The 19,526-nt window shown below is 40.7% G+C and overlaps 1 protein-coding gene across 1 annotated transcript; it reads left to right on the top strand.

Moving 5' to 3' along the window:
- Positions 1 to 266: 266 nt before the first annotated feature.
- slc27a4 (solute carrier family 27 member 4) lies at positions 267 to 18,661 on the top strand. The gene is made up of 14 exons (XM_056403860.1): positions 267 to 1,042; positions 2,631 to 2,792; positions 5,378 to 5,588; positions 6,024 to 6,207; positions 8,018 to 8,176; positions 9,544 to 9,613; positions 9,808 to 9,899; positions 10,377 to 10,486; positions 10,729 to 10,938; positions 11,262 to 11,388; positions 12,307 to 12,444; positions 12,533 to 12,697; positions 13,287 to 13,433; positions 13,819 to 18,661. Exons 2-14 carry the CDS (start codon positions 2,632 to 2,634, stop codon positions 13,974 to 13,976), a joined length of 1,932 nt encoding a protein of 643 aa, XP_056259835.1. The 5' UTR covers positions 267 to 1,042; position 2,631; the 3' UTR covers positions 13,977 to 18,661.
- The last annotated feature ends 865 nt before the right edge of the window (positions 18,662 to 19,526 follow it).

The raw sequence follows: 19,526 nt of genomic DNA, 5'->3' as shown, positions 1-19,526 counted from the left end.
ATATTTGTGTAGGCTTCATCTACTGTATTTTCACATTTATCAGTTGTCAGCCTTGTGAGTGCATCGACAACTGCAGGTTTTCAGCTGAGCAACCAACCTCCACCCCTACAGCTACCCAAATCAGCTGATGTAGCGTTCGGTTGCAGTGAAAACCTGTGGGCTCATGCCTCATAGGTTTTTATTTTTCATTGTAGATCTTGGCCCACAGTGGCAAATGGTAGTTTAGTCCTCAATATTGTATGATACCGTGTCCTTCCTCATTCCTTGGGTCCCTCTTGTGACAGATGGGTATTTAAAGCACATCTTGTAGCAGAGCGCGGAGTAATGAATGGACGTGGTGAGGCGGACTCTACGGGCAGAGGCAGGGCTCGTTTTATGCCACACGTTTCCGCATCAGGGCCTTGTCACTACTGGATACAGACTGCTGTGCGTGCTTGCCTCGCTGTCTGTTGGGCTAGCAGGCAGGGCCGCGCCGCATTTCCTTTTCACCAATGCCGCAAACCCCGCCCCTAGCCGGATGGGACAAGTAAAAAAAAAAAAAAAAAAAAAAAATCGTATTCTCCTATTGGCTCTGGCACCCGTCCGTCAGCGCTTATTCCTGATACACTGACGGCACGCTGACGGTGGTGGGCGGGCGCAGCTAAGAAAATTATAAGGTCATTTGAATTACGCTTGCTAGCGAGGTTATCGGCTACAATGAACCCAGAAATGATATCAGTGATTGTGACAATGAACGGATGATGATCGCGGGGTCAAAGTCGACGCGTACAGCCAAGCGAATTTGACTCCCGACCCACCGGAGGAGAGGAGGAGTAGCGGCAGCAGCTCGTTGTGGTATTAACAACAGGAGGGGATCCCGGTGCGTGTGTCTGTCTCTGTGCGTTTCTGTGAGCCTCTGTGAAACCCGAGCAAGCGGCGGCGAGGAGCGGAGGGGGCGACCAAGCTAGCCTATAAGCCGATCAAGGTGGAATCGCACACAACGAGTTTCACGTCAGGGATTTCTGCGCACCTACATGCTGTGACGGTGTGAGCCAAGTGCAAGGTATGTAAGCAAAAAAAAAAAAAAAAGAACTGGTCATCCCAGCCACAGCCCAAGCTGACTGAGCGCCACCGTTATGTTCAACTTCACGGATGGGTCCGGTTATTATTTGCTAGGAGAAAGGGAGAGAGTCCGGCAATGACTTTCTCGTCCTTTGTCAACCTTGTGAGCGCCCAACCTTCTAACGGGACTCGATAGGTGGTTCAAGACTTAATATCAGGCAGCTATCGGTCCATGAAGGATAACTTATGTGAATGTGGATAGCATATTCAGCGTGTCTCTTCATCCTAAAAGAGAGAGGGGTTGCTGGTGCTGTCACACTGTCCATCCGCTTCCTTGCTAAGCCGATGCGCGCAATACGCTGCGCATCCTGCTTCCCCGGCGCGCCTGTTACCATGATAACCTACATCAGGTTAGCCCGATAAATATTGTCCAACCGGGTTACGATTGAAGGCCCTGTCTGAAAGCGCACATGGCATGGTTGGAGCAGTCTAAAAAAACTGTGGGTTGAGCCTCCCTATGCTCTCCCCATCCACTACCGCAATATGATGCTACGCGCCTTTTAAATTTCCGGGTGTAGCAACAGCGAATGATGAGGCTTTTTTCTCCAACTGCGAAGTGGTTACTGCCTCCTTACTGCATTTCTTTCCCCTGCCATGATACAAATCCTGTCATTTCGTCGTTTAGAGTCATTTAATCTTCCACATAGAGCGTAGCTCTACGTTTTAAATAGCAGCACAGTGATTGAATTGGCATGATAAAGCCATCATCACCATCACAGCCGTACGCAGGGGGGCAGAGCGATAAATATCTTGTCAGCGTCTTGACTCTAGAAAATTATGCTCTAAAAAAGGCCCAGTTGTTGTTCCATTATGATAAACGGAAATAACCCCCCAGTGTTTCTCTAAGTAGACTAATGAATAGATAATAAGCAGAGTAAACCTATCTTTTACTGCTTTAGGATCATCTTCCTAGCTATCAGGTGGCACTGAACACCAATGTCAACACATGCTGTCCTCTATTGCTCTCAGCTGTCAAGAAAAGACTATTTCACTTTGAGTAGGGGTTTCCCCAAGGTCTCTTTGGCCTTGGTCTTTGTTCAACTCCAAGGGAAAGGGAAACTCAAGAGGTTTCTTGGTTTTACCAGCTTTGCACATGTAAAAAGATGTACTATAATCCTTTGTGTAATTGTTTATTAACAAAGTGTTTGTACTCACTTTTTACATGATTATGGCCACTTACAGATTTCATACAAGATGACAACATACAGTAAATTACTCTCATTTTATTCTGTTATTCCGTAACGACCCTGTCCTCATTCACTACAATCTCAGTCTACTAGAGCTGAGTCACTGGACTGAAATGGGCACAAGATGTGTAAACAAAATCAAAGTAGATAACATTGTTAAGTGGTTGTGTTGAATACCACTGTGAAGATTCAGATTCAAGAACACTTCTGCTTGTTTAAACCACATGTAACCTTTCCCTCACTGAACTGATGTTTGGTATGAAATGATTGTGATTACTAGCTAGGGTCTGCAGCCTGTAGGCCATTATCCCTATCTATTTATATGTGTGTGCATTCTTTCAGGATGATGCGTCTAGCGTGTTGCACAGCCCTGCTGTTTGTGTTGAGGCTGCTGGTGGGCTTGCCTTGGTACCAGGTTCTCCCGGCCATCCTGATCTTCTACCTGGGAAGCGGAGGATGGAGCTTCCTGCAGATTTTTGCCAGAACAGTTGGCAGGGACTTACAGTAAGCATGGGGCTGTTGTTATGGAATCCTTTTCATGCCCTTCCAATTATTACTGCTAGTGATTAATTTCCTTTTTTAAATTCCGTTTTTCAACCAGTTATGTCTTGTTTTAACTGTCTGCTGTCACAGGAAGTGTCATCCAAAATCTAGTGCAGTCTGTACGTATTTTTTTTTTTGGGTCTTAAATTTGCAGTTGTTTTGGCTCTTCACTCCAGAACACTGAACTTCAAGTAAAACAATGATCATTTAATTTCAAATCCAGTGCACTGGATGCACAATCAGAACAATAGAAAATGTGTCACTCTCCAAACATTTACAAGCATCTCAACAATAAGAGTTCCTTAGGACCATTGTAGTCAGCTACAACAAGACCTTGGACACAAGTAATACAAATCTGGCATTGGACACACTGTAGTTACTGACAAATAGTGAATATCAAATATTCTGCCATACATAATTAAAAAGTCAGAATAGGACCATTAAAATGTTTTACAGGTCTTTGCTTTGAGCCTTGTGAAAGACATTAGTGAGGAAGAGCGGGGCTATAAATCAGAATGATAATTTATCATTGCTCAGTGGAATTATATGTGATGAAACAATGATACTGACTCATAGACAATAATGTTTTCTTAGTTAATTATTAAAAAATAAGCACCAGGTCAAGTTCCCTGGCAAACTACAATCTGATCACATAACTTCAAAATTCTCATTCTCAGTACATAGGATATCATGCAACTAATTGCAGTGATGCACCATCTGATTTTGCTTGTTCCAGTGAATTTGTCCATAGTAAGCTAACTTTCACTATGTGTATGTGAAGTGTTTTCACACCTCTAACCCTGCAAGAATATAGATTGTCATCTTTGAAAGCAGCTTTGAAGAATTCACCGGCCAGAACCTGAGGCTCTTCCTCAACAGGCTTAGTTTTATAACCAGCGTGTCGTGCATGTTTCAAACCTCTGTGACATGGCAGGTAGCCTTAAATATTTTAGACAAGAGACAACACAGAGGATGGGGAAGGAGCTAATCTTTTAACTGTCTTACCTAAAGCTAATATTTACAGTTGGAGGTTGCCATGGTAATTGGTTTGTGGTTAACTTCCTTTTTTCCTCAATAGCCCCACTGATGGTAAAACAGGAAATTGTAAAAGACTACCTTTTATGACCTCTGTGAAAAATAAGCCAACGTGACTTAACCAGTAGTGATAACTGCTTTTCTATGGCCCATTATATACAAAAAATGCCTCTGCTTTCTTATTGGTTAGAGAGAGAAGACCACAGTTCACCTGCTCAGATACAAATACCTCAAACCATAAGTAGAGTTCTGATAATGGTGTAGTTGTTTGTCTACGTACTGACAATATCTGATGCCTCAAGGTTAAAAATTCACCATATCTAACTCTGTCAAATTATGCCGTTTCCTCAGTGACTCATAAATTCTTATTGTGTAATGTGCTGTGACAAGGCTTAGGTATTTACACTGTTAAAAGCACTGTGGTTCACATTTTAATTCCTTTGTACACTAAACCAAACTACAGTATACACAATTCTGTCATGTAGCTCCTTTGTTGCATTAGAAAGAGCTTTATTGTGGTCAAGTGTGCAAATGAAATAAATGAAACAACTGTACAACAGTAAATCATGGTTATCTGGACCAACATGAAACAATATAATGATGAAATATAATTACCACCACAGTGTAGCCATGAAGTAACTTTGCTCAATATATTTTTATGATGTTTCTATAATTATACAGTGTTCAGCAGAATGCCCACTACCTGTACCTTTGCCCCATAAAAGAAAAGTAGTAGGTGAGATGCAGACTTTGCCCCTTGGACCCACCCATTCATGTCTGTCATAATGTTTTATGTCTAGGTTGTTACATTTTGCACAGTTTAGGTATTTAGAAAACAGAATATATGATAGAATATAGGATAGTTGGTCAACTGTAGATGAGCTTCAAAGTACACTATAGTATTACACATTATGCACACCACATGATACTGCTGACCATTATCTGAAGGACATCCCATGTTTTATGATTGATTTCTCACCATCCATGCATCCATTGTGCAAAGAAAGTGATTGTTTTCCATTATTTTTACTACAGAGTGAAAATCAACATTCAGACTCTTAAAACCAGTCCGAGTATACTCTTATACTTTATATTGAATAAATATTCAATTGGCTTTGTTTTATTGCCAAAGTGGAGGATGGGAGTTGCCAATTATTGTCACATTGTTACATTGACACAGACTAGTGCTTTTTGGCAGCTGAGTCTCAAATGTCAAAACATCTTTAAATCACCAAAAGGAAAGTTTTCTCTTCACAGCTGCAATAACATGTACTGATAACATAACTGAAAACAAAAATAAAAGCAACAAATTAATACTGACACTGAAATGAACTAAAATTATGCGATAAAACATGAACTAATACATGCAAAACTAGTGTGATGGTCATTTAGGTGAGGTGTATTTGCTTGTACAATTAAAGGGCAAATGGTCTTTTGGAATAACTCCACGAAATGTTATTTTTAACCTGCTGATGTCTTTCTTTAATGATAATTTTCTCTTGTTTCCCCAGTGCGGCAGTTGTGTTACTGCGGGTGAAGATGAACGTCAGACGCCACCTTAGAGAGAAGAACACAATTCCCAAGATCTTTGCTGAAACAGTGCGTCGTCATGGGGACAAAACTGCACTCATCTTCGAGGGGACTGGGGAAAGGTGGACCTTCCGACAGTTGGACGAGTACTCCAACAGAGTGGCTAACCTGCTGCTGGAACGGGGTTTCAGGGTACGTCTTCAAAACAAAATTTTCCTTAAAGAATTAGGGTGAAAAAGACTTCTGTGGCAAATTCAACATCCCATGTCCACAAACCTTTTTGAAAAGTGTCTTTATTGCATATAACTACATTAGTTTGGATTAAACTTTAAAAACCAAACGTAACCGCTATTGATCCGATTTTAATTTGTTTTAAAAATTACTGTGAAATGGTGGAAAAATAATTAATACTTTGTCTATCAAAAAAAAAAAAAAAATCAATCAATGCTAAAGCAGAACTGGTTTCTTTTAATTGTTGAAGCTCACTCGCCTGTTTTTTTTTTTTCACCCAGGAGTAGGCATGAATATGAAACACTCCTTTTATAGGGAATTGAGATACACAAAATTTAATGTTATTTAATGACAGTCAGTTTGACAAGCGCCTCTTTCTGTTGTTTCCCTCTTCAGGAGGGTGATGTGGTGGCCCTTTTCATGGAGAACAGGTCCCAGTACGTGGGCCTCTGGCTGGGAATGGCCAAGATCGGAGTAGAGGCCGCTCTAATCAACTTCAATTTGAGACTGGAGGCCTTGGTCCACTGTGTCACCATCTCCAATGCCAAGGCTGTGGTGTTTGGCTCAGAGCTCACTGATGGTGAGTGCAAGGGAGAGTGGAGAAGGGGGATGAATGGAATTAGAGAAGTATCCAAAGGATAAGTGACAGATTTTGTTTGTTATGGTTTGACATAGTCAAGTTTATAGCTAGAAATCTGAAGTTTGTCCCAGAGGGCTTTAATGTCTGTATGACATTGCGTCATGCTGATGAGTTTTGTTCTACTTCTGCTGTAATGAGAGTGTTGAGTGGCAACAGAGGTCATAAAAGATAAATGGGTTTTGAAGGAGGTGTCTTTGTAATATCGGTCAGTGGAGCTTTAAATGACTGATGGAGGGGAGGAAGGGAAGAAGTAATGAAGAGGGAAGTGGAGAAATGTCTTGATCATCAATCTACAGTGTTCAAGGTCTGAGCAAAGAAGATTGACTGATAAATGATAAACTGAAACAGATAAAACGTATATAAGGGATGGGTTGACCTACAACACTGAGACAGATATGCACAGTATGATATTCAACTAGAAACTGATTACACAGGAAAACTAGAGATTTTCAAAACATTTTACAGTCTTATTTTTTAGAAACTATTATTATTATTTTTGAAAGTTAGAATAAAAACTAAAACAACAGAGCTGATTTAAAACCGCTATAAGACCTTGTGTACATACTGTTTTCAAGTACAGCATATAAAAGAATTAAATAGTTCTGATGTCTTTCCCTCACTCAATACAGGGCTTGACCTTATATCTCTGATATTGAGTGTGTTTACAGTACAGTAGTATCCCAGTTATGTGTTGTCCACGTAAACTGTTTATCCCAGTTTCAGAAATCTGGATAAGACCTCATCGTGGTTTTGAGAAACCCGGATATGCTATCTGGAATCTCTAATAGAGACCAGGACACTGTGGCATGTAAACCTTGATACTGTTATGCTTATGTATATAGGGATATGAATAACCAGGTTTTTCATGTTGCATGTAAACGCCATATCACAAATATAATCAAAAAACTGGATAAGGCTCAAAATCAGGATACCAATGCATATGTTAACACACTCATTGATTAATAGATAAACAAATTAGTTGCCCAGCAACTGTCCAATGTGCAGCGATTGTTGTTGATTTCTATTTAGCAATAAAATTAAACAATAAGACAAACAGAAAAACAATAAACAATAACATTAAAGATTTAAATCAATTGTTTCATGATCACATTTGTGTGTTTATGAATATTTTTGAAGGTGCAAGTAGAATTAATTTCTTGTTATAATATCTAATCTACTAATCTGCAGTGTATTGTTAAATATACCTTATATTCCTTAGACTTTGGAGGCACTAATGATATAAAAGTGCTGCAGCTCAGTCGAATGGTCAAACATAAATTATGGATCTATTTCAATCTCCTCATGACGCCCTTTGAGTCCCTGCCCAATCTGAAAATCCCTGATCTCAACAGCTATAAAGAGTGAATCAGTTTTGAGCTGGTCATCCTGGGATTGATGGAGCAGTCTTTGTATTGGATCCCGGACCTGTCATGTGCTTTATGCCTTTAAGTAATTGGAAATGCAGCCTCTTGGCTACTGAGCAGGCCAAAGTCAAGCCGGTAGCATTAGTACTGAGCCGGCAGGACATAAGGCTTTTAAATTAAGATACACTGTCTGCTTTTTCAGGGTAAAATATGAGAACTGTTTCAAATGTTGCTTCCCTTTTTCTTTCTGCATCTCGCACTGATACATATTGATACTTGGTTGCCCTTATCTTTTGTCATACTTTGCACAAAAGTGTTTCCCTCTTGCATTTGGGGATGGTGAAATAAATCTAATTTGCTTTAATGTGTTTGTCTCCCTGTCATAGCTGTTTCCGAGGTACACAGTTCAATGGGGAAGGCGGTGCAGATGTTCTGTTCTGGAGAATGGGATCCCAAACGGGTCCCACAGGGAACCGAGTGCCTAGAGCCCCTGCTGGATGGTGCCCCATCTCACCTGCCCAGCCGGCCGCAGCGCTGCTTCACAGGTGACAAATGCTGTTTCCATCAAAGCTCTCACAACCAAGGATCAGGATCAGAGTTTCCAGGAAATTTTCAAGCCATTTTACATGTGCTTTTGGGACTAATTTTAGGTGATATTTTCTGTGGCGTAATAGTAATTCACCAACCAATAGCAGATGTCCTGGTCATCAGAAATAAAACACTTCTTTCTGTCAAAGTTTCAGCACCTACTCTTACCAAAGCAACACAGCAATTTCAAAAAGTAATTTCTTTGCATTTACTGATAGACTGACAGCACAGACCAGTTGACAAGTGGTGAGTAATAGTTTTGTTGCCCCAGCAGTGACTCATAGTGAAATCACAACACCGAACCAATTAATTGAATTGTTTTAATTGAAATGTCAAGAATATAATCACTGATGGTTTTGCTGCTTTTAATTATATTTATTACTAAAAATAAACACAGAGCAAGTGTAAAAAATCAGAAATTTGACACCTTCTATATTTAGACCCTTAGTTCAGATTAGGAAAAAGTAAGTAGACAGAATAGTTAATAATAGGTTTTGTTGTTGTTGTTGTTGTTGTTATCTACATTGCTTAGAATTTAATATTATTATTGTATCCACAGAGCTATCAATTAGACCTGATTCTGAACAATCAATCCAGTCCTACCTGCTCATTCACTTTTGCTACAGGACACTTCAGCACCACACGACAGCGGCATAGGCAGGTGCATCAATAAAAACTATGACCTTTGGTCGTGTTCACGCTTGGCAGTATGTCTCTCTGGCAATCCAGACAGATTGCAAACAAATGCATCAGGATCAGAACAGTCAGGTCACATTCAGAGGTGATTATAGAGTGTGCTGTGTAGAGTAAATGTCAACAAGTACTGCTGCACTGAGGGGTTGCTGTTTATTACAGATAAAATCAATTGTGAACAGGAAAGCAAAATCCAAACACAAGTGGTTGTCATACCAGCGATCATCCATTGCATGTAGGGGCAATTTGAATACATCTGAAAGCAAGATCCTCTGTCTGAATATGAAATCTCTGTTAGCTGTCACATTTCTCTGTATTCTCTATAGAAAAAGGGGACTTAATGCTCTGATTCAGTCCTTAAAAAGGGAGTCTCCTTTATCCTCTAGCACTGTAACTTAATCCAAATCAGCTGGCAGTCAAAACTGTAAATAGGCCTCTAATTAAGGATCAAAACCGAGCTCCAGAAGCTAATCAGAAGTGAGCATTCAGCGAAATGTTTATTTGAAAGAAGTTATTTGAAGCTACACATTTAAACATGACAGAGCGTTCATTTTACACATGCTAAAACCAGTCAAAGCGACTTTTGATGTTGATATGTATGTTATCTCACTCTCACTGTCTTGTGTTTCAGATCGCCTATTCTACATCTACACGTCAGGAACCACTGGGATGCCTAAAGCTGCTATTGTTGTGCACAGCAGGTAGGAAGGAGCCATGCAGCTGACTAACAGACACACAGGAATTGCAGCTGCAGTCTATGTTGATCCATGCTTTCATGTGGAGTACAAATACTGTTAGAACAGAATGGAAGAGAAATAACATTTAATGTGTTGGCTTTCCTTTGACTTATTGTACTTTCTTCTCCTTCCCTGCTTCACTCGACCCTGGTTTTCAGGTACTATCGCATGGCAGCTTTGGTGTATTATGGGTTTAAGATGACATCAGATGACGTGCTGTATGATTGCCTTCCACTCTACCACTCTGCAGGTAAAGCCATAACTGTGTGTGTTGGTCAGGGGGTGGTGGTGGGGGTGGTGGTAAGGGCACTTTCAAACCTATAGTTCATTTTTCTCTGCTCCACTTCAGTGGATGAGTTGGTAAACAGTTGCTGTGTTCAAATCTGCCCTAACAAATCATACCTAGGGGGAAAAGGAAGAGTCAGTTTTGAATGCGCCCTTATAGCTAAAATGCAATTTTTCCTCATGTTGAGAGGTAGATTTGCCCAAAACCCATTTGTTTTTTTTTTACTTCATAGTCACATATTCACTTGGTGTGCAATCAAAAGATTTGGAGAATGACACGTACAGATAATGTTAAAGACTAAGACTGACAATGTATAATATTAGTTTATTATTTAAATGAAAGGAGGAGTTGCATGTTGTTGAGTTAAATGTTATGTCTTTGTACATTTCCATGTTGTGACTGGTACTCTGACCTTGACCACTCATATTTGTCTGTCCACAGGAAACATTGTGGGAGTGGGACAGTGTTTAATACATGGCATGACTGTAGTCATCAGAAAGAAGTTCTCTGCCTCGCGTTTCTGGGACGACTGTGTCAAATACAACTGCACTGTAAGCATAGTGTAAATTACAAGTTATTGAGTGGCACACTGCAGCCTCTCAGTGTTGCTGCAAAGACGTCTTTGTTGTCAGTGCCTATAAAATGAATCTTAAGATTTAATGTTACTCCCAGCCAAGCTCTTGGACTCCCTTTCTCATTATTGTGAACTTGGTGTTAAATCAGTAATTGGTTTATTCATATCGCTGTTATGTCTCATCACTAAACTACTGTTTTTCTTACCACCATCCTCCAGATTGTGCAGTACATTGGTGAGATCTGCAGATACCTGCTGAACCAGCCAGTTCGGGACACAGAGCAGCAACATCAGGTGCGCATGGCCCTGGGCAACGGCCTTCGCCAGTCCATATGGGAGGAGTTCATGAACCGCTTCAATATCTCGCAGATTGCAGAGTTCTACGGAGCAACAGAGTGCAACTGCAGCCTGGGCAACTTCGATAACAAGGTGGGAAGGTGTCCTGCAAAGAAGTGGTGATAATGCTCTGACCAAACTTCATATAAATCCTTAGACTACCACAACTCACTCAAGTCTTCTCACCTGAGAGAACATCATGAGGATTTTTTTTTCATTACTGCTCTAAAAGCCTCCTCATGTTAAGCACTCTGATGCTGATGCTGTAAATGTGTTGTTGTATCAGATTTGGTAGCTTCTCATTAACACAACACACAGCTCTGATTTTTTTGGGCTGGTTAATACTAATCTGCCTTTCGTCTTCCTCACCACATTAAAAGCTCTTTGGTTTTTGACATTTTTTGTCTGTCCTCTAGGTTGGAGCATGTGGCTTCAACAGTCAGATTCTACCCTTCATCTATCCCATCAGACTAGTGAGGGTTGATGAAGAGACCATGGAGCTCATTCGGGGACCTGATGGCGTCTGCATTCCGTGTAAACCTGGTATGTTTACTGTATACACATATTAAACTACAGAAAGAGAGGTGGTGTTAAACAGAAAAAAACACATCAGGAGAATACACAGCTGTTCATATATTCCCATCCACATCATATGTTTGATTAACAGTGGAATAAACCTGAACATACAGTCTGTACTGATTCTGGCTATGTCTTTCAACTCAAACACTCATGACATCACTCAACACTGATAATCCATGCACATACCCTTGTCTACCTATCAGGAAGTGCTACTGTTGGTATATTGCAATTTTTTTTTGTTTTGTTTTTTCTCGAAATTTTTACATAAAAAGTCACTGGCCGAGTTCTTCTGCTAAAACCAACCAACCTACCACCCCCATGAATTATATAGCACAACATTGTGTTTGTACTATATTGCACTATATTGCCATTAAGAAGACCCTTCATTTCTGTGCTTGTGTTCGCTGAACCAAACAAAGTCAGTATAATGTGACCTTTAGATAGCATGCTGGAATTCCAGGATCAGAGGTGTGATTTGTGATGTCAACAGTGTCGTCATCCTGCCCCTCCATGCCCTCTCTCGCTTTTACGCAAACGTTGATTCGGCTCTGTGACTACCTCCACTGCCGTCATAAAGGCAGAAGAACAAAGCACCCCCATTCCGTGTTTGTACCTTTTATACAGAACAGCAAGGCAGAATAATGGTGCAACATTCCCTCCTTGAATAGGCTGTGTAAAAGGGCCTATTGACATTAGTCCTCTCTGAAACCCCTGATGGAGCTCAAATAATACACTTTGTATAGTTAAAATAGCAATTTGAATTCACGTGAATGCCATTTATACATTCATACTGTAAATCCCTCTGGTCTTTGACACCTCTCTCTCACTCTTTGTCTCTCTCTGTCTTTGTTTCTCTTTCTCTCTCTTTCTCTCTCTTTCTAGGCGAGCCTGGCCAGCTAGTCGGCAGGATCATTCAGAATGACCCTCTTAGGAGGTTTGATGGCTATGTCAACCAATCAGCAACCAGCAAGAAGATTGCTCAAAGTGTCTTCAAGAAGGGAGACAGTGCCTATCTCTCTGGTTAGTCACTCACACACACACCTATTCACTATATTCCCTGCTGAAGTGCTGAAATAAATGAATATGATCTTTGACCCCTTCTTACCAGGTGATGTGTTGATCATGGATGAGAACGGCCACATGTACTTCAAGGACCGAACAGGAGACACTTTCCGCTGGAAAGGAGAGAATGTCTCCACGACCGAGGTGGAGGGAACGCTCAGCAGGCTGCTAGACATGAAAGATGTAGTTGTGTATGGAGTGGAAGTACCAGGTAACAATGTCTAACATACAGTACCTTTTGAGATTAAAGATTCCTCCATTAGAAAAGACAAGAACCATACTGTATCAGTTTTACAGCTGCAATGTCTTTGCGTACTCTTGACCTATTATGACATTAAATGATTTCTACCATTTAGAAAGTTCACTACATTTAAAGCAGAGCTGTAGCTGAAGCTTTGCAGACTGAATGCCACAAAAGACAAATCACGACGCCACTTTCCAGCCGCTGTGATTAGATTAAATTAGATAACTTTATTAATACCCGAAGGAGGGAAGCAGTTTGGTCACTAATGCGCAGTGACAAATAACAAAAGATACACAAGTCATACAGATCACGATAGACAAGAGATACTGCCACATTACCCATCTAGCCACTAGATTAAAAACTATGTTTAATACAGTCAATGATGTATAGAAGTAGAGGTAAATTAACACTGGCAGACAGATTTCATTTGTGTAAAGACATAAGGATGGTTCTGCACAGTACTCATCACCTCCTTCCACAAACACAAGGATGTCTGACCTGAAACTCAGTGGTCCACAGAATCAAACCTTTCATTTGCCTGTTTCTGTGTGAGCAGGAGCAGAGGGAAAGGCTGGAATGGCAGCCATCGCTGATCCGTCTCGTTCCACTGATCTGGAGAAGTTTGTAAAGGACATGGAGAAGGCTCTGCCTCCGTACGCCAGACCTGTATTCCTTCGCTTCCTTCCAGAGGTCAACAAGACGGGTACAATGCGCTTTTCATAGCTGTTTGTGTAAAGCATGAGAAAGCAAGGATAAATATAGTTTTTTTTACAATGCAATTGTAATAAAAAAGCAGTTAAAGAATCTCAGTTTGAGTAGGAGACATCTTTTGAAATTAAAACCATTTTAAATATTCACAGATTCGGGATTTTACAAGGCATTATGAGTGTTAATTTAAACAGCATCACCAATTCAAAATCACTACTTATAAAAGTAATAATAATATTAGAATTGCTTTGCAAGCAAAATTTGATTAAACAGTGATGTGTTCTGATAGTTTTCTTAAAGCAGTAAGACTAATAATGCTAAGAGGCATTGTAAGGCAAATTGGATTATCTGCATTATTTCTTTGTGTCTCTATTTCTCAGGAACATTTAAGTTTCAAAAGACGGAGTTGCGTAGGGATGGCTTTGACCCCAGCGCGGTGTCGGACAGACTCTACTTCCTGGATTCCAGCAGAGGGCGCTATGTGCAGCTGGACGAGGAGACTTACCGCTCCATACTGTCAGGGAAACACAAATTGTGATGACTAGGCTGACCACTACATTTACATATGTACACACACATATACACACATACAAATACAGAACAGAAGACAATATTTTGAGAGCAGGATAGCAGAATGCAGAACCTTGCCCCCATATACACAAAAATACAAACAGTATAAAGTAATAGCCATACACATTCTGTGCACCCAGAGCCAACACATTTACACACACATACACATTGTATTCCCAAACCCTCTTTGCTCTTTGATCTCTGAAAACAGACTTATGCACGCCACTCACACACACACACACACACACACACACAAACACAGCACCACTCCATCCATCCCTCCTGAAATCTCCGCGGCAACTCCTCTCGCTACCTCAGCAAACACAGAGAGGGGCACAAACCCAGTAACCAGGTCTATTTGGTAACTTGAAACCACTCTTCATAGCCACACAATCCCAGTGCACACAGCCCTCAGACAACCCCTTCCTGTTCATCATGGTCCATCAAACCAGATGTTTTGCTGGGGGACACCGCTCGGGGGAGGGGGGTGAGGAGTACAGGCTGCCTGGCATCCAGAATGCACAAACTTGAAACTACAGATAACCACAAACTTGATGGATGATAAAGAGGAGCATGGATTCAGTGCATACATATGTGGCACGGCGGAGGGACCTGTTAGGACCTAAACTGTCTCTCTGATTGTTGTTATGTTAACGAGATTGTTCTGTGAAAGACTGGAGCCTCTATCCTTGACCTCACCTGCACAATTAGCCAGCAGTGACAGACCTATGTGACACCTACACCTTTCCTCTGTTTGAAGTTAACTTTATCAAAGTCTTTCCTTCAGCTCTCTGGTCTCCTTGTCTTCGTTTCCATCCTTGCTCTACAGAGCTTGCAATGAAAATGAAGTAAGGACACCAAAGGTTTTTTTTTTTTTTTCTAAAGGGAACACATTAAGATGTGAAGGATTTTGGAGAGCCTTTGACATGTAACTAATGGTTACAGAAGTTAAATTAGACCAGTGGTTGAAGCTGAAAATTTTACTAAAGTGCAATAGGGCTCCAGAGTTTGCAGTGCAATAATCAGCCGCACCACAGCTGATATAAAACAAAGCTTTTTATTTAAATATGTCTGCATTACACCAGATATATTTAAGTTGTAGTGTTTGTTTACATATTTAAGAAAATATGAAACTTTTAGTAATTTATGTTGTTGTGAAAGCTTTCTCTTTTGTTGTAGTGCAAATGTATCAGGGTTTTTCTGCTTTACGTGAATCCAAATCTGTGCTTCAGTAGCTCTTGGAGTCCTCATGAATTGAGCTGCAGTATGCATTTTATATCAGCAGCTGGAACACAAAAGTAAAGTGCTCCAACTGAGTCAACCCTGGGCTAAATACATGGGGTTATTTCCATACACAGCACTGTTCACTCACTGAGCGGACGTGCAGTATGGTCGTGTGGCTTTATTGTGCAGGTTTTGTCGTAAGAGGTAGATTTTGCCTATCGTAGGGTGCTCGTATATTCTTCTGAAACATATGAGAAGGACTTGACTGAAGAGACAGGAGCACCGAATTGCCTCATCAGCGAGGACTTGTGTTTTTAACGATATTCTGGTGCTAAGGAGGGATGTTCTGCCAGATTCAGGAGAGCCGAACGATCCAAAGATTCAAAGGCAGGGAGTAAGGACACTGTAACGGAGAGGATGCATCGGAACGGAGCAGTAGAGAAGAAGAGAAAATGTGCTTTGCCATCGATGTCTTGTCCGTTGTCTGCAGTAGCTGTCATCAGAGGTTGTAGCAGCATGAATGAGCAACCACAAGCAGAGCACTGTGCCTTACTGTGAGTTCACCTCCCAGATTCACAGGCCCTGGCCCATACATAGTGTCTCATATGGTTCCCTGTGTTGGACTTCAACCGTCACTCGTCTCATTAAGCTTCTATCTACCATAATCTCATTTGTCCGTGTCCAAGTTTCCTGTCACAGTGGCATCGCAAAGCTGGCCCAAATCTTGGGAATTCAGGTTTTACTCTGAAAAATCATCTCCTAGGAAACGGAGGCAGCCCAGCGACTGACATCTTCATCCTGCCAGGTGCAGGACGAGTTTGTGATGATGTCTCACTGGGCAAGAGTCCAATTGCTGCGAGACTGCTGTCACAGAATTTTCGAGGACTCTATCCTCCTCACTTCCTTTCCCTCGGATCTCTCAGCCCTGACTGTAACCTTAATTTGTCTTCTAGCTGTCTTTATTTGTTACACATTTGTTTCTTGGGTTATCTTTAAGATATCACTCGCCCAAGTTTCCATTTGCTCGGCACCTTTACTTTAAGCCTTTATCGTCTTTCTGCCAACCACTCCAATCCTTTGCATTCAACCATCTCTTCCCTCTTTCCTCTGTCTTCTCTCTTTCTGACTGTGGCCCCCCTTCCCTTCGAGCAGGCACCTCTGTTTAATCCTGGCTGTCTCTGTCAGGCTCCAAGCCTCATTGTCTGCCACGTCTGTGGTCATGTTGATTCAGACAAGGGTAAAAAAAAAAACAAAAAAAAAAAACAGCATTTGAATACCTTTAGAATATTTCCTAATTGGATCTCTTTAAATGTTTGATTGAGCATATTGGAGGGATTTTTCTTTTGTCAATTTTTGAGATTGTTCAGGAGGTTTGGTAACATCAAGCTCCACCTACACACTCAAAACTGTTTCCAAGTATCTTTTGCCGATGTGTGTTGTGTGTAGTCTGCCATTACCCTGTGATATTTCTTTTCCTTACATTTGAAACTCACCACATCCTAAGTCACCTACAGTACAGCCAGGCAAGGTGTTGCCAACATTTGAGGACCGACTGTAACGTAGATGACTTCCTATTCTTCTTTCTGTGGCAATGCTTAGGCTACTTTGTTTTCTGCAGACTGATTCTCAATATGTTTCAACGGCTTTCCTCGGTTTGTACTTTTCACTGACTGACCTTGACGGCTGCAGTCTGCTGACAGCGTTCGTCAATGTTGCTCTCACTTATCATTCCCCTGTTTTGGGAAGAACACCAACAAAGCCGTTTGACAGAAATTGCGATTCACCCCTGCTTCTTCTGTAGTCTTCAATGAGTCTGTCTTTTTCTCTCTCACAAGTATTTTGTTCTTTAATGATGAGTGTGAAATGTTCTCATGAATGTCTGAAAAGCAAATGAGTGACCAATGATATTGATTTTCTAAAGTGTGATTTACGTATCTAAGCGAACACAATTTGGCTGTTATGATGCTTCTGACTGAGGGTTACACTTGTTAACCCTGACCACCAGGGGGCGCGTGACTAAACAGCCCCACAAAGAGCACTCTGAATAAGATGTTTCCATTTTCACTTTTTTTTTTTAAATGAGTTTAAATTATTATTTTTGAAGAACTGTTAATTATACTTTGATTGTTTCACTGCTTTATGTGTTTGCTCTTGTTTTCTTTTTGTGAAATTATAGCTTTGTGATTTTGGTATAGAAAAAGGGGATTCATGCATGAGTGGAAGACAATCAAATGTCAGTTTGTTGTTTGTTTTTTTTTTGTTTTTTTCTACCTTTGGCACAAGGAACCAGCCAGGGATCTACCTTTCTGGATGAAATGGGTTGTAGATGTTGAGCAGGAACCATTTCCCAGCTGAAGGCCTGTAGGGAGTGAGGGGTCTATGGGACAGGGTGTATTGAGGTTTTCCAGTCACCTGTTTGACCAGAGGGGGGCGCTGTACCCTCACCAATGCTTTGACAGGGGCGAGTCAAAGAGAGGCACACACAAGCTTCCTTGCCATTATTTCATCACACAGTCCTTGGATAAGAGATGTACTGATTTAAATGAAACCTTATATGATATATTTCAAAATGTGATTTTGCGATGCAATTTTTCACACAATTTATAACAGATTTCACTGTTTTATTTATAATCAGCTAAAATCACTTCACTATTGCATTTTTGCTTCAAAAGACTGTCAAACAGTTTGACAGATTAAACCAATACAATGCCTTCACTTAATACACAGATAATAAATGTTGTCAGTGTATGGTGATTGATGTATATATTGATGTATGAGATTATTCAGTCGAGCTCCAAAGTGAACAATGTTGTGAGAAAGCCTCACGGGCATCTAACTAACTGTCACCAGCTTTCCCAGCTCACACTGAGATTAATCAAGATAACCAGAGTCTGAGTGTAAATCACTGACATATGATCAAAGAATAAGTCACAGTGAAGTTCACAATTATGTGAGGATCATTACCCGCCAGACAAGCCACAGATCACAAACCCTGACTGAAGACTTGCGTGTATTTGTTTGTTTTTATCTCTCTGGTCTTACTGTCCCTCATGTCTCTGATCAACATTTAACACCTTGTTTTTGTTTTTTTTTTGCACTTTTTGTTTGTCTTTTTCTCCCGGTCGTGGTCCTCAGGAACATCAAACAGCGCTAGAGAAGGAAACAAGTTTGTATGTGTCTGCCTATGTGTGTGTGAACGTGTTTTTTATTATAATTATTTTATCGTCTCATTGCAAAGGCAGCAGCTCTCAGCTTGTGCAGAGTGTGTAGGGGAGGTCTGTGAGGTGTGCTGTGTGTGTGAGACACACACACTGATGTCCTCTTGTCCACTGAAGGTTAGCTGTATACATCATGCATTTCAAGAAAATGAGACAAAAGCAGTGCTGCAAATGGAAAAATCATTATTAATAAAAAACTATTTAAATTGTTCACTTGGGTCCTGATTGTTGTGCCACTTTTTCTACAGTATGATTGACACCAGACTGCTGTGCTCAGCTCATCCACACAGATTCTTTGTGTTTTTATGCTGAACCGTTTTCAGCATGAACAACAAGGCCTTATCCTGAAGGTCTGTATTTTATCGTTGCACCAAACCTGTAAGAGAATTCCTATTCCTATTCCCTAGTAACTATTCAATTCTATTCACTGTCCCTTTTGACAGTCCAACAAGTAAACCATTCCTATTACATCACACACCATAGGATCTGATCTACACGTGTTTTATTTACTGCTGTAACAAATTGACTTGCACTTGTATTTCAGGTGCACCAGAGAGGAGTTCACTCTCTTGTAAGAAAAACAGATTCCTTCACTGCTGTTGGAGATGATCATTGTTATAACAAGATCATTAATTTACCACTGCATGAAAAAATGTTCCTCGGAATTTAGAGGAAACCAAAATTTAATTTGACCCACAACAACCTCTGAAAGGCTCAACAGTGAGTTCTTGTGTCCTGCAAACTCACCTCCCTCCAAACCCACTTTGAACATTGATCGTATGTTCTGTAAATCCATTTACTCTCCTCACTGTTGGCCTATTTTCAACATTTACACAGCCCACAACATCCGTTACAGCCACAGTCTCGATTTTAGCAATGTCAAGCTACTCCCCAGCAAGGCTCTGAATTAGAAATGTGATTTTAGCCTAATCTATACAATGGTTAACTGGTATACTTCTTAAAGTATACTTTTTGTGCGAAAACTGGCAGCCAAGCTATAGTATAACGTTTCTTGGAAAGAAATCACTTTCAATATGAGAACACGATTCCTACCAAGACAGAAATATTGAAACTGC

Source organism: Seriola aureovittata, chromosome 18 (genome assembly GCF_021018895.1).
Source record: "Seriola aureovittata isolate HTS-2021-v1 ecotype China chromosome 18, ASM2101889v1, whole genome shotgun sequence".
NCBI lineage: Eukaryota > Metazoa > Chordata > Actinopteri > Carangiformes > Carangidae > Seriola > Seriola aureovittata.
This window is presented reverse-complemented; position numbering and strand designations above follow the sequence as displayed.

What these genes read in the sequence shown, in the direction of transcription:
- slc27a4 (XM_056403860.1), top strand. Translation starts at nt 2,632, where the DNA reads ATGATGCGTCTAGCGTGTTGCACAGCCCTGCTGTTTGTGTTGAGGCTG. An exon ending in AGACAGTGCCTATCTCTCTG is followed by an intron (nt 12,445 to 12,532) that starts GTTAGTCACTCA and finishes CCTTCTTACCAG; the next exon opens with GTGATGTGTTGATCATGGAT. An exon ending in TCCAGAGGTCAACAAGACGG is followed by an intron (nt 13,434 to 13,818) that starts GTACAATGCGCT and finishes TCTATTTCTCAG; the next exon opens with GAACATTTAAGTTTCAAAAG.